Source organism: Macaca mulatta, chromosome 1 (genome assembly GCF_049350105.2).
Source record: "Macaca mulatta isolate MMU2019108-1 chromosome 1, T2T-MMU8v2.0, whole genome shotgun sequence".
In the NCBI taxonomy this organism is placed as follows: domain Eukaryota; kingdom Metazoa; phylum Chordata; class Mammalia; order Primates; family Cercopithecidae; genus Macaca; species Macaca mulatta.
The window spans coordinates 55,143,898-55,157,231 of record NC_133406.1 but is presented as its reverse complement, the minus strand read 5'-3'; the positions used below and the strand labels follow the sequence as shown (position 1 = coordinate 55,157,231).

The 13,334-nt window shown below is 33.0% G+C and overlaps 1 protein-coding gene across 11 annotated transcripts in view; it reads left to right on the top strand.

Annotated features, from left to right (window-relative positions):
- DENND1B (DENN domain containing 1B) overlaps window positions 1-13,334 on the top strand; it is a 280,347-nt gene that overhangs the window by 250,684 nt on the left and 16,329 nt on the right. For all 11 annotated transcript variants that reach the window (XM_078002252.1, XM_078002223.1, XM_078002233.1 and 8 more), the window contains 2 exons: window positions 1,881-1,937; window positions 2,825-2,932. In XM_078002252.1, coding sequence (XP_077858378.1) covers window positions 1,881-1,937; window positions 2,825-2,932 — 165 coding nt within the window. The remainder of the gene's footprint in view (window positions 1-1,880; window positions 1,938-2,824; window positions 2,933-13,334) is intronic.

Sequence of the window (13,334 nt, the reverse complement as noted above, 5' to 3'; positions counted from 1 at the left end):
TCTACTCTGGAGAATTATTCCCTAAATTAATTAATTTCAGGTGAATTAAGGTCTTTAGAATATACCTAATCACTTTTATCATTTATCTTGTGATCATATCATCCCTGAATCCAGAAGTTTGGGGCAGGTAAGTCAGTCATTTTGTGACCTTTGTAGTTGTCTCTAAAACTAATCTTTCCAGACTGCTTATTTTCTGATATCTGTACTCTGAAATTCCTTCTTTTACCACAAACTGCTATGAATAAAACTCCCAATTTCTGTTGTGTGGTATAATGGAATTTACTTACCTTGGTTTTCTATAGGTAGTAAATTTTTCAAAAGTAGGAATCATGTTTTTACCTCTATCTCATTTATTCACAAATTATTTGAGTGCCTATCATGAACTAGGCTTTATACTCATCATTGGAGTTATAGCAGAGCATGAAGGTACAGTAAGAGATACTGTCCCTACTTTTATATTTGTTTTCCTATCACTTTGCTCTGCACTTTGAACATACTACAGAAATACTGAATATGTGTTTGTCAAAGCGAATAATGATTCCGTCCTGTTCTTACAACATTTTTATACTTATTTTTATGGTTACAATTTTTTCCTGTGCTTTTCATGCATATGTTTTTCCATGCTGATAGGGGTCATAAAGAAAACTAGAGTTATCATACACACTTGTATAAATTTAAGAATAACAGCAAAGTGTAATTCATATTTTATTTGGCTAAGCGGTTTTCAAAGTCATCTTTCTTGTTAGGTCTCAATTTTAAATTATTACCAAAGCCATTTGCTTGGAGCATTTCTCTGGAGAATACATGCATTTTGTTAAGCTTCAAACTGGTAAGTTGAAAAGGATAGAGAGAATCTATATCCCATCTTCAGGTAATCTGAAGGAAGTCAGAGAAGGACATAGGACAACAATTATTTAAATGAATCAGTGCACTATGGAATTATAGAACCATGGAAAAGACTGACACTAGTAGCCTCAACTCTGTAGAGTATCTGAAAAGATTAGTGTGATCAAGTGAATTAGAGGATAGTTAGCTAGATTACAGTCTCCCTGAGTCACTATCCTTGTTTTAAAATGTGATTATAGTAGTACTAATCTTACAGAATTGTTGTGATAACTACCTAAGATAATGCATGCTAAGCACACAGTCATATATTTAGGAAACAAAATAAATATGAATTCCTTTTCTCTTCTTTTTCACCTTGGCCACTGTGAGTAGGAATTTCTAGTGGAACAAAGGCTAGGGCTTTCATGAAAGCCCCCAGTTGTCTTTAGTTAAGTTATACCCCACAGGAATCACAGCAGAATGTGAGAAACTCAAATGCTGTGGCCAGATTCCCTGTGAAACATGAGTATAGCTTTAAATTGTTAAATGACTTTTAATTTTTACCAGAAAAACTATATATAAAATACCATTCCATTAAGATGGCTCTGCTAATAAAATTCTGTGTCTGTCTGTAAAAGCGCTTAATAAAGCTTTGTAAAATTGCCAAAGTTTCTTCAAGTTAAACATCTGCCCAAATAACTTGCTGCTGGGATGTACTTTCTCTGTTCCTCCAGTTTGTTACAGTTTTAACATTAGTAATCGGGTTTATTCCTTTTGTGTTCTTAATAGTTTAGGAAACAACATAGGCTAAATGTTAGCCTTCATATGATACTTGTATACGAAGAAGAGACTAATGGTTTTACCAACTGATTTAGGTGTAATAAAATAGTAAGTGATAATGTATATCCCTGAAAATAGAGTGTTAGATTATAATCTATTCTTTTTCTAAATCATATGAATAGTTAGTAATTGTCATTAGATGTGGTCTTGTATACTTATTCTTTAAATGGTAATGGAACTATCCTGAGCCAAGCACATTTATTATCATTTTCTAGGCAAAAAATCATGCAAAGCTGGGACTAAAGGAAGTGAAGAGTAAACTAAAACACAAGGTATGTCATATTCATTTTTTTTCCTTTTTACCTTGATTCTTGTATTAATTTGAAGTTTATACTTTACAAATTAGAAATTTATGTTTTTAATGACTTTTGAAATATGCTTAGCCCTTTGTTCAAGAATGTTTTTTTATAACAAGCCCTCTGGCAACTATCTGCTATTCTGTATGCATTCACTGAATAATCTCTTTACTATTTGCATATTTTATCACAGAACTATGGAAATCTTCAAAGATGCTTTAACAGGATGTATGTTCTCATAAAGTTAATTGCCTTGATATCACAATTGAAGTTCTTGCTTTATGCTAAGATTTTTTTTAAAGATATCTTTTGTGTAGAAGTAATCCAGAAACGCCATCATTTGTTTTGATAGTCTCATTCCAATAGTATTACTTTAAAATGAAGAATGTTCTTAATTTACAAAAGATTATGTACGTATTTAAGCTATGAATATTGCAGATATGTAAATATGTGTATATGTGTGTTGATTTTAATTTATATCTTTGCAGATTTTATTATCACTTGTTATGTTTTGAATTTTTACCTTTGGAGAAAACATACTACTTAAAACTTCCAGTGTAGTGATAAAAAATTATCTTTATATAAATTTTATTCTGATTATTCAAAGTAATCCAAGATTTTAAATTATTTTTATTAAATTAAATTTCTAATATAATTAAGATCATTGATCATTAACCTTATTAAATTAAATTTATTAATTTTGATTATAGAAAAATGCATTTTCTTCTTAGATTTTTTACACTTAAAGCTGAAGTGTTATTTTGCTACTTGTATGTGTATCAGATACTTTGTTTATTAATCTAAGGCGTTAGTAATAAAAGGAGTGCTTTACAATTATTGCCGGTATATTTTTTCATATGTAGGAAAATGATGAAGATTATGGAACCTGTTCTAGTTCTGTACAATATACACCAGTTTACAAATTACACAATGAAAAGGGAGGAAACTCAGAAAAGCGTAAGCTTGCTCAGGTAAGTAAGGTTATTTACCCTTCATCCCTTCACATTCTCAAATTATATAATTCCAATAAATTATTTAGGTATAATTTGGATCCATTTATAAGAAAACCTGCAGTATTGGTCAAGGGGAGGAGTAGGTGGAATCTGGGAAGGCTACAAGGGGATCGAGAGTCAAATGTTTCAGATATCAGTCTCCACATGCTTTGTTAGCCCATGCCATCATAGATCTCATAGTCCAGTGAGGGAAAAGACAATTGAATATGTGATTCTTATAGAATGTGGATATCTTGAAGATGAACTGGAAATCAGAGGATTCCTTTACTACAAAAATAAAATCAATCTTATACATGGGTATTTGGCCATTAAAATAGTCTATAGAAATTAAAATCTGAACTACTGTACTCTAAGTCTATTCTTTTCTAAAGTTAGATTATTTTATCTGCTATAAATATTTAAAGCTTCTTTTTATATGCTACTTAAAATACTATCTCAAGTGACAGAGTGTTCAGAATCATAGCTATAAGTGTTTCTGTTTTTTTTTTCAGAAGTGCATTTATGAAGGCTCTAACTAAACAAAATTGGTGTATACCAAATCGTATCCTTAGAAATCTAGCTTCAAAAAAGAATTCTTGAGTGGACTCTAGCTACAAAAATACAGAACTGGAAGTGGCTGCAAAGCTTCATTTATTACAGTTGCCAAGGTTTGCAGATGAGAAAGTTGATAGCTAAAATGGTCACAAGACTTGCCATAAGTCTCATAACTGATCAGTGGCAGAAGGAGGTGAAACCCTATCTCTGACACTCAGTTAGCTTTCCTGGTTAGCCAGGCACCACGGAAGTATACATGGCCATAAAGTGCTTCCATGGGTCTTTGTCTTCGAGCCCATTTTGTGCTGCTATACCAGAATACTTGAGACTGGGTAATTTGTAAAGAACAGAAGTTTATTTCCCACGGTTCTGGAGGCTGGAAAGTCCAAGATCAAGGCACTGGCACCTTATGAGGTCCTTCTTGCTGTGTCATCCCATGGTGGAAGGCAGAAAGGCAAGAGAGATGAGGGGGGCAAACTCACCCTTTTATAACAGCACTAATCCCACCCAAGAGGGTGGAACCCTCATGGCCTAATCACCTCTTAAAAGTCCCACTTCTTAATACCATTACAATGGCAATTAAATTTCAACATGATTTTGAGAGGACAAAATTCAAACTTTAACAGTCTTTAAGAATGGGAAAGGATAGTGAAGCTGTACTGAAACTCCAGGCCTTTGTAGGAAAAAAAAAAAAAATCCCATTAATTCAGTCATTCTTCAACACTATATGCCAGACACTTTTCTAGATACCAGGTATATATAAAAGGAAAACACAAAAATTCTCTGACTTCATGGGACTATTTTTGTAACATACTGAGTATTTCCTTCTGATTTATTTATTTTTTAAGCTGATATTTTCACATTAGAATTGCATAATTGTAGCATACTGATAGTCAATAGTGATTGTCTGTTCTAGAATAAGCCCTTCAGTAAAATAATTATTCCAGAAGTCAGAAACATTGTCTTGTTACTGCTGTTAACTGGAGAACATTTATTAATGCGTGAACTAATGATGGATTTGCTATTGATTTTGATTTTTCTGTTGTTTTTTTCCCCACCACTAATATGCACAATTCCTGTCTGTTTTCAAGCTTTAACATCTCAAATACTGTCGTAAAATGTTTACTGGCTTAATGTTGGAGCATTTAGGATATCTTTACCATGGCAAGTAGATTTTCTGTGAAAAAGAATATGAGATCTTTGTTACCTATAGGATACTTTAAGATATATATATAAAAAAAAGATTTATATTGGAGAAACACATTTCCTAAATATCAGTTTCATGTTGTGACAATTATTAGCTCCTCATATTTTAATTAATTTATTTTTCATTACAAGTTGACTGTTTATAATTATACAAATTTATAGGGTCTAAAGTAGTGTTATGATTCATTAATATAATGTGGAATAATTAAATAAAGCTAGTTAACATTTCCATCACCTCAAATACTTAACATTTTTTGTGGTAAGAACATTTGAAATTTGCTCTCTTAGCAATTTTGAAATGTACAGTACTCTATTGTTAATTATATTCACCATGCTGTAAAGTAGATCTAAAAAAAATTTTTAAGTCTTTCCTTTAACATGGCATAGCATTTTTATGATAATGTAATTACAGAATACATTACTGATTTCTGTTTTTGTTTTCTGTTAACTTCTAGAGACAGTTTCTTTTTTTATTATATATATTTAATGTGTATAACATGATGTTTTGATATACATATACGTAACGAAATGATTACTACACTCAAGCAAATTAACACATCTATTATCTCAAAGTTACCTGTTTTTTTTTTGCAAAGTAAGAACACCTAAAATCTATTCTCTTAGTAATTTTCTAGTATACAATACAGTATTATTAACTATAGTCCTCACACCGTACATTCTGATAGAGAAAATTGTATTAGGTTACGGAAAACCTTATAGAATAATGGGTTCCATTCAGTGTATACTTATACTAAGTCTTCAGGGCTACTATGTATTGTCATTAATTCAGTTATCTGCATTCATTAGCATTTTATGATTTACAGTAGACATGACAGCAATAACTATAACAGGAATTGAGAGGAGTAGGGCTTATTCTTTAAGAATTCTAGCATGATTTTCCAACTTGCTGTATAGGAATTTGTTAAACCTATGTGTTTAGAATTGTGATGCAAATGTTGATAATATCTGAATAACAATCTTTTGTTTTCAAATGATAAATATCTGAGTTTCAGGAAATGTGTATACCCAGTATATATGTTTCTTTTTATTCTTTATGTGTCCCATTATATAAATAGGTAAATATATCTGTGTGTTGTATATACCTTTTTTTTTTAATTTTCTCTGAGATGGAATCTTGCTCTGTCCCCCAGGCTGGAGTTCAGTGGCACGATCTGGGCTCACCGAAAGCTCAGCCTCCCGGGTTCATGCCATTCTCCTGCCTCAGCCTCCCAAGTAGCTGGGACCACAGGCGCCCACCACTAAGCCTGGCTAATTTTGTTTTTGTATTTTTAGTAGAGACGGGGTTTCACCATGTTAGCCAGGATGGTCTCCATCTCCTGATGTCATGATCCACCCTCCTCAGCCTCCTAAAGTGCTGGGATTACAGGCATGAACCACTGAGCCCAGCCTGTGTTGTATATATCTTAATAGCAAGATTTTTAAGAGTTCATATGCCCAATCATTTTTCGCCTACTAATATCTATTACAATTTAGTATTTTGCTTGCATTTTTTTCTATAACTGAAATTTGATTTTTTAGTTTTAGATTCACATATGTATTTAACAAAGAGCTAAATTTTGGGCCTTCTGGCAATTTTTTTCTGCTACATTTCACCCTTAACATTTTTTTCCCAAGGCTTCCAGAGTCCATGCTATCTTGCATTACTAATGTTACTTCTTTGAATTGATATTGAGTTGTTACTGCTTTGAAATGATAGCCAATTGGTGGCCAACAGTTTATTTATAAAAGAGCAGGGTACATTTACATTGAAATTATCGTCAAATCCTTGATTTTAATTATTTAGTTGTTAACAGTGTTAGCAAACTCACAAATTAGATAAAATAATATCAAGCCATTTATTATAAGGATAAAGGCATTCTTTAGGACATCTAATTGCAGGAATATATCTAGGCTTCTGGTAGGATTAGAACTAGGAAATGGAAAAAGTAATCAGGGAAGAATATCAGCTTCTCTCCCTACCCTACTCATCTCATCTCATCTCATCTCTCACTCTCTGTCTGTTTCCCTCCCTCCCTCCGTCCCTCCGTCCCTCCATCCCTCCCTCTCTCCCTCTCTGTCCCTTTTCTTCTTCCTCTTCTTTTCTCCATCTTCCTCCCTCTCCCCTCCCCTGTTCCTTCATTTCTCTCCTCCCCTCCCATTCCCTCTTTAATGCTTGGCCTGTTCTTTCTGCTTATTTGTTCATTGTGCATTCTGTATTCTGGCTTTCTCAGCTTCTCTGTGTCCTTGACACAGATCTTAAAGGCCCTCAGTTGAAGCAGCCACTAGAAATGGATAATTCTAGAATCCAATTTCTTAAGGAAGAATGTAATCAGCTCGCTTGGACCAGGCATTAATCTTTGGTTCAATAAACTCCAGCCAGAGAGGCAAGGAGAGTACCATGTTACCAAGGACACAGGAAGGGCAGTAGGGGTGAGTGGGGTGAACAGTGGAAGCAGTTGTCAGAGAAGTGGTTTTAAGGACTGTGACAATATCTCACAAGATGTCTACTGTTTCTAATGGCTTTACACTATTTTGCTTTTCAAGGTTTCATTTACCTGCAGTCAATGTGGTCAAAACATATTAAATGAAAAATCCCAGAAATAAACAATTCATAAAATTTAAATTACATGCTGTTCTGAGTATTATTATAAGTGTTCTTTTTCATTATCAGTTATTGTTATTAATCTCTTACTGTGCCTCATTTGTAAATGAAACTTTATCATAGGTATGTATGTATGGGAAAAAACATAGTTTGTATAGGGTTTGGTACTAACTGCACTTTCAGGCACCCGTGGGGGTCTTGGAACATATCCACCATGGGTAAGGGGGAACTGTTGTAATGCTATTTGCCAAAAAGTCATATTTGCAAAATAACAAAAACAAGTCGGCATTTTTAAATGCCTGGAGGCTTGAAATTTGTACCACAAATCTGGGGTTTGATAAATTTAAGGTCAGCCTACCCTAATGGATTTATGTTGCCTTAATTCTCTTCTGAGAATTGAGCCAGAAAAAAGGCTACAAGTGGAAATGAATTTAGGGTACTGTATTTGCACATTGGGCAAGGAAATCAAAAGTCATCAGCCATAGTCTGCTGCCTTTTCTTTGCAGTCTGATATTGCAGAAGCTTCTTTGGTTTGCTTTTCTGGATATAATCCAGCCCCATTGATTTAATTGAAATATAATACAGTATGTTATGGAAGAGGCAGAAAGCTGATGCTAGAGCCCTGGTCATACTGTCTTATGATGATTACCAAATCCAGAAATTCTTGTACCCTAACTCTCCAAGTATAATAATATTGGGATCTGTGCATATTAAGCTTTTCAACTAAATATGTAATATTTCTAGAAATATTTGGATGTGGTTAAAGGCAAAGTCTAGTTATCAATATGTATACCAGAGAAACTAATGTCTATTCATTTATATTCTACCTATTTCCAAAAATACTTTCATGTCTTACAAAGAACCATAGAAAGATTAAACTGTATTTAAATTAGGTAAGTTTTAAGGCAGGGAAAATGTTAAATGTAGTAAGAAGCTGTTAAGGCCTATTTCTGCACAGCCAAAATGAAGAGAAAAGCACAGCTACATGATTCATAATCCACAAAGTTTTGGTTTTTAAAAAGTTGCTTATGAATTACCTAATCATTCCAAAGAAACAGGGTAGATATTTTGGATCCGCAAATCTTTTCAGCATCACAAGAGCTCACATTCTGGTGGAGGTACCTAGCAGAGGCAAAGATTTTTGTTCTGGAAGACAGAAATTTGGTTTTCTTCATTTAGTCTCTTCTGTGCTGTTTATTATTTGAAATGCTCAGTCTCATTAATACCTCTCTCAAAGACAGCTTAGTTTACTAGCTGTTGAACCTCATTAAAAGAGGTGAAAACAGGTACAAGTGGAAATAAAATACACTCTTTTCTTCCTACTGTAAGGCTACTGACAAGTAGCATCACTGTCGTGTTAGAACTGGCTCAAGTATCCAAATTCTCTTAAAAGATTTGTTATGTGGTGAATTTAATTGCCTAAAGGCAAATTTCTGCAGGGACATTTGTGATTTTGTAATCTAGACAATTTTCTTGTTCTTATTACTATTTTTGAAACTTAAATTTTTGTAGAGTTGAAATAATAGAAAAATTCACTAGAGCAGCCTCAGAGGACATAGGGAAGATGGACAGTTTTGTAATAACAGTGAGGCTGTCTGTGTATGTTTGTATTTACGTGATTCATTTAAAACTTCCAACAATCCAGTCAGGGCAAGAATTATTATCCCCATTTTACAGATTTAGAAACAAACGGAGATTAATAAATGTGCCCAAAGTTCTACAAGTAATAAATAGCAGAATAGGAATTCAAAAGCAGGCAGACTGATTCTAGAACTTAGGTATCTAACCACTACCATCATGCCTTTGTGTTGGATGGAGTGATTGTGGAAGAGGGATAGTTAGAAATAAGGATATGGAGTTTAGAGCCAGACAGAGCTTAACTTTGAAAAAGGTACTAGGATTTAACATTGAGCAAAACAAAATATTCCTAAGCCTTAATTTTTACATTTGTAAAATAATAATAAAAGTTATTTTCCCAGGATGCTGTAGGCATTATAGATAATGTATATAAAATATCTGCCACATACTTGGTACTTGATAATCAGTAGCTATTTGTTTCTGGTTACTGTATCATATATCTTGAGCTCTAGGTCTTTGTAGCAATGGCACCATCTGACTTCTCTCTTGGTAGTTACAGTCCAGGATCACTAATAATCTCTAATCACTAAAGTAGTTAGGACTCCTAAAATTATCCATCTTCATTCTAAGCCATAGATCCCAGTATGTGAGTTGAATAGAAATATAAAACTTATTGTACCAAGAACTATCTTATTTATAAGTTTATAAGACCTTAAGTATGTCATTTTATTGTGAGTAAAATTGAGTGTAGTCTTCACTCATCCCATTCCTAGTCCATTTGATTATTCATTTCAGAAGTGGATCTCAGTTGTCTAAAGAACTTTACATTTCCAGTTTCCAGCTAGACTTGTCAGTGAGAGACTTTATTTTCATCTGTTTTTCAAAAGATGAAAATGAGATTATGATCATTTGAATTCCAAGAATGTATTTTAAAGTAAAACATTGTGAAGTTTTATAATCTGTGTGCTGTAGAAAAGAAAAAGAACAAAGTTCTAAGATTGTGTTTTAAACCTGTTTTCCAGTATTTAGCTTATCTTTGGAATAGATTATGAATCTATAGTCCACCTCCAACAAATAGTAATTTGTGTGCTGGTGTGCTAATTAGTATGGCTATTTCCCGTTTTGTTGATGAGGCTTAAATAAATGTCAAGGGTACAGCCATGAAGATCTCCCAATTAGGCTCCACATTTGTAAAACCCAACCCTTTTCTCTTCTGTGTAAAGATGACAGTTCCAACAGCAGCCCCAGCCTAACAGGACTCCAGGGAAAGGATCCTTCTCTGGTTTTATTGAAAACAGGGCCAGTGAGTCCATTGAGAATACGACCACTGGTCATGGTGCAGAACAGTCTTAATCCTATGTACTTACCTTCTTTCATCAGTTTTATTTTACAATAGAATACTGGAGACTTAGTGAAAAAGTATAAGATAACATAAGGCTATAATCTGAAATTATGTTTTAAAATATTTACTTGTAAACATTTATTAACATTTTCTTTTCTAAGAATAAGAAATTTCTTTAAATAAGATGTAAAATTTATATATATATCTGAGATATTGCTCCATATTAGCCATGCGTGGCTTAGTCTAACAGTTATAATGTGTATGTTTCTGTGTGTCTTCATGAGACTCACAGACACCTCAACTATGCTACTGAACAAGCATGAGAGCTTAGCTGTATTACAAGTCAACATTAACAGATGGATGGCCCTAAGCAAGGCAAAATCACCACAACAAAACCTAGGGAAAGTGGGGGACTGAAGCTTTTTGTTGTTAAGCCCTATTAAAACCCTGGCACACGATCATGTGCGTGCGCGCACACACACCCACATGCACACACACCACTTTTAACTATTTCATGTCTGGGACAAATAGCAATCTTTTTAGATTTTCAACCTCTCCAGTTAATTATGTAATAACAGCATGAGAAAATATGAGTGGAAAGTTATTTTTCATTTGCAGTGTGATACAAAGCAGTATGCTTGTTGATAAATACTCTCACTTGGAATGTTTACCCAAATACAGTGTTTATAAATAGAAATATGTTTAATAGTCATAATATCTACTGTTAGACCAAGCACTATTAAACTGGTGGACATTTATTTTACTTTTTTAATATAGTCACATATAGACTAGAGATATAAATAGTTATCTTTTGAATGCACAAATAAGAATGCTTTAACCATAAAATCTTATGATTTTATATTTTTATCCATTATGCAAGGTAATATCACACTTAAAAATGAAACTTTTTGTCTTTTTGAATCTTTATGTATTTAATGGTTTATAAAACATTCTAATGGATTTGTGGAACATAGCACAATAGCTATGAGTTCATTTTATAGTTGATGAGTAACATACTTTTATATTTTAAAATATGCTCAGAAGTCATATATACTTTTATGCATGTAGAGACTTACAAGTAAAGCATTTCAAAGTCATATTTTGATTGAATAGGGACTTAAGAGAAATCTCAATATGTTAGCATTTTTTTTAAAAAAATGAGCAACCAGTTTATTTTTATATATAATAAATGTCATATTTTAAAATGCTGCAGATGAAATTTTCTGTGAAACTTATAAGGAAAGATAGTATCTTAGGTTGTCTTAAATTACTTAGTTCCTAAGCATGAGAAAAGATGGGATGTCTGCACCTAGTAGGGTGTGGTTTATAGTATTGTATTTATGAAACACTATTCTTCATATTAATTCACTGGACTCTGGGAATAAAATGAATGTAATTAAATACAGTGTTTCTTGTTCGGATGATGTAATAGATTTAGGAAAACTGTATACTTGTTGGGATCTTTGGAAAAATACCGTCTGTTGAATAGTTTGCCTTACTGGTCAGGAGAAAAATGGTGTACTCAGTGTTTAGAGAGGAAAGTAACCACTTACTTTTGACCAAGAAAAAAAGTAATCATAAATCAAAAAGAGAAAATAGTTGTTACATGCAGTAGGGGTGGGGCAGAAAATTGGAAAGAATAGTTTATTTTGTAAAATAAATGTTTACAAAATCAAATAATTGGATCAAATCATGATAAGCAAGACAATCTTTATTTTTATCACTGATTTGGCTCAGTATTGAGAACACTATTATCAAGCTGAAATGTTAAAATAATAAGAAAACATTATAAAACTTCAAGGGATAGGTCAGGTACTGGGATTACTCATGCCTGTAATCCCAGCACTTTGGGAGGCCGAGGCCGGCAGATCACTTGAGTTCGGGAGTTCAAGATCAGCCTGGCCAACATGGAGAAACCCTATCTCTACTAAAAATACAAAAGTAGCCGGGCGTGGTGGCGCATGCCTGTAATTCCAGCGACTCGGGAGGCTGAGACAGGAGAATCACTTGAACCTGAGAGGCAGAGGTTGCGGTGAGCCGAGATGGTGCCAAACTCTGCCTCAAAAAAAAAAAGAGAAAACTTCAAGTGATAAACTCTCTTGAAATAAGTTAAGTGAATGTTCTTCTTTTAACACATGTCCATTAAAAAAAAACTGCCTAAATGAAAACACATTTTAGCAGTCTGCGTTCCAAGGACATATGTAGTCTAATTATATTAATACTAATGTCAATAATTTGTAAAATTGATCCTTCGAGTTCACTTTGGAAAATATGCCCTCCATATTGTTAATGTGAAAGAAAGTTATTTTTCTCTTTTGTTTCTCTGTTGAAATAATACTAATTTCTAAAATGTTAAATTTGATTATAATTAAATGTTTGTTTTAAATCAGTTATAGATTACAAGGGTGCCCTCTAGTGGACATTGTGTAGTACTTTCCTTAGAAGATAGTTACAAAAAAATTTTAACGCCTTTCAGAGTAGTGTATCTTTTAGAAACACAACAGAATATACAACAGAATACACACTGAGACATTTATATTGTCATAAGATTATTCAATAACATAATTCTATCAAAGAAATAATTCAAAGCCAACTCTTCCTTTCAATAACTTGCTTGGACTTCATTTTTAAAATGTTTAGCTCTGCTGAACAATACCTGGTATATTAATAACATATAATGGAAGATAATCTTTTTATGTGAACATGTTCAGTACATATTTTGAGACATTTTAAAGTTGACATGCATCTTAATGTTATAATTTTACTCTTCAAATTTATTGCCAGAAATGACTGTCATTTATTACAATGTCTTGAAGCAAAAACAAAGTAACTTAATTTCTCCATTTAGTAAATCTAGTGAATACTACCATTCTAGACTTTACATCAGTAATCACATCATTAATATTTTTTCCTCATTATATTCTGTCCTAGTTGACTTTGTTTTTCCCTGTTACCTTTTTTGTTTATAAGGGGTCTTGATTAAATTAACAACATTTTTTTATTCCAAAAGGGCCTACCTTTTGTAGACAAGTTGTTATTGTTTTCCAAGAATCTTAGGATAAAGAAATGCCAGTTTTCTTCTGGTTTTGAATAAAGGT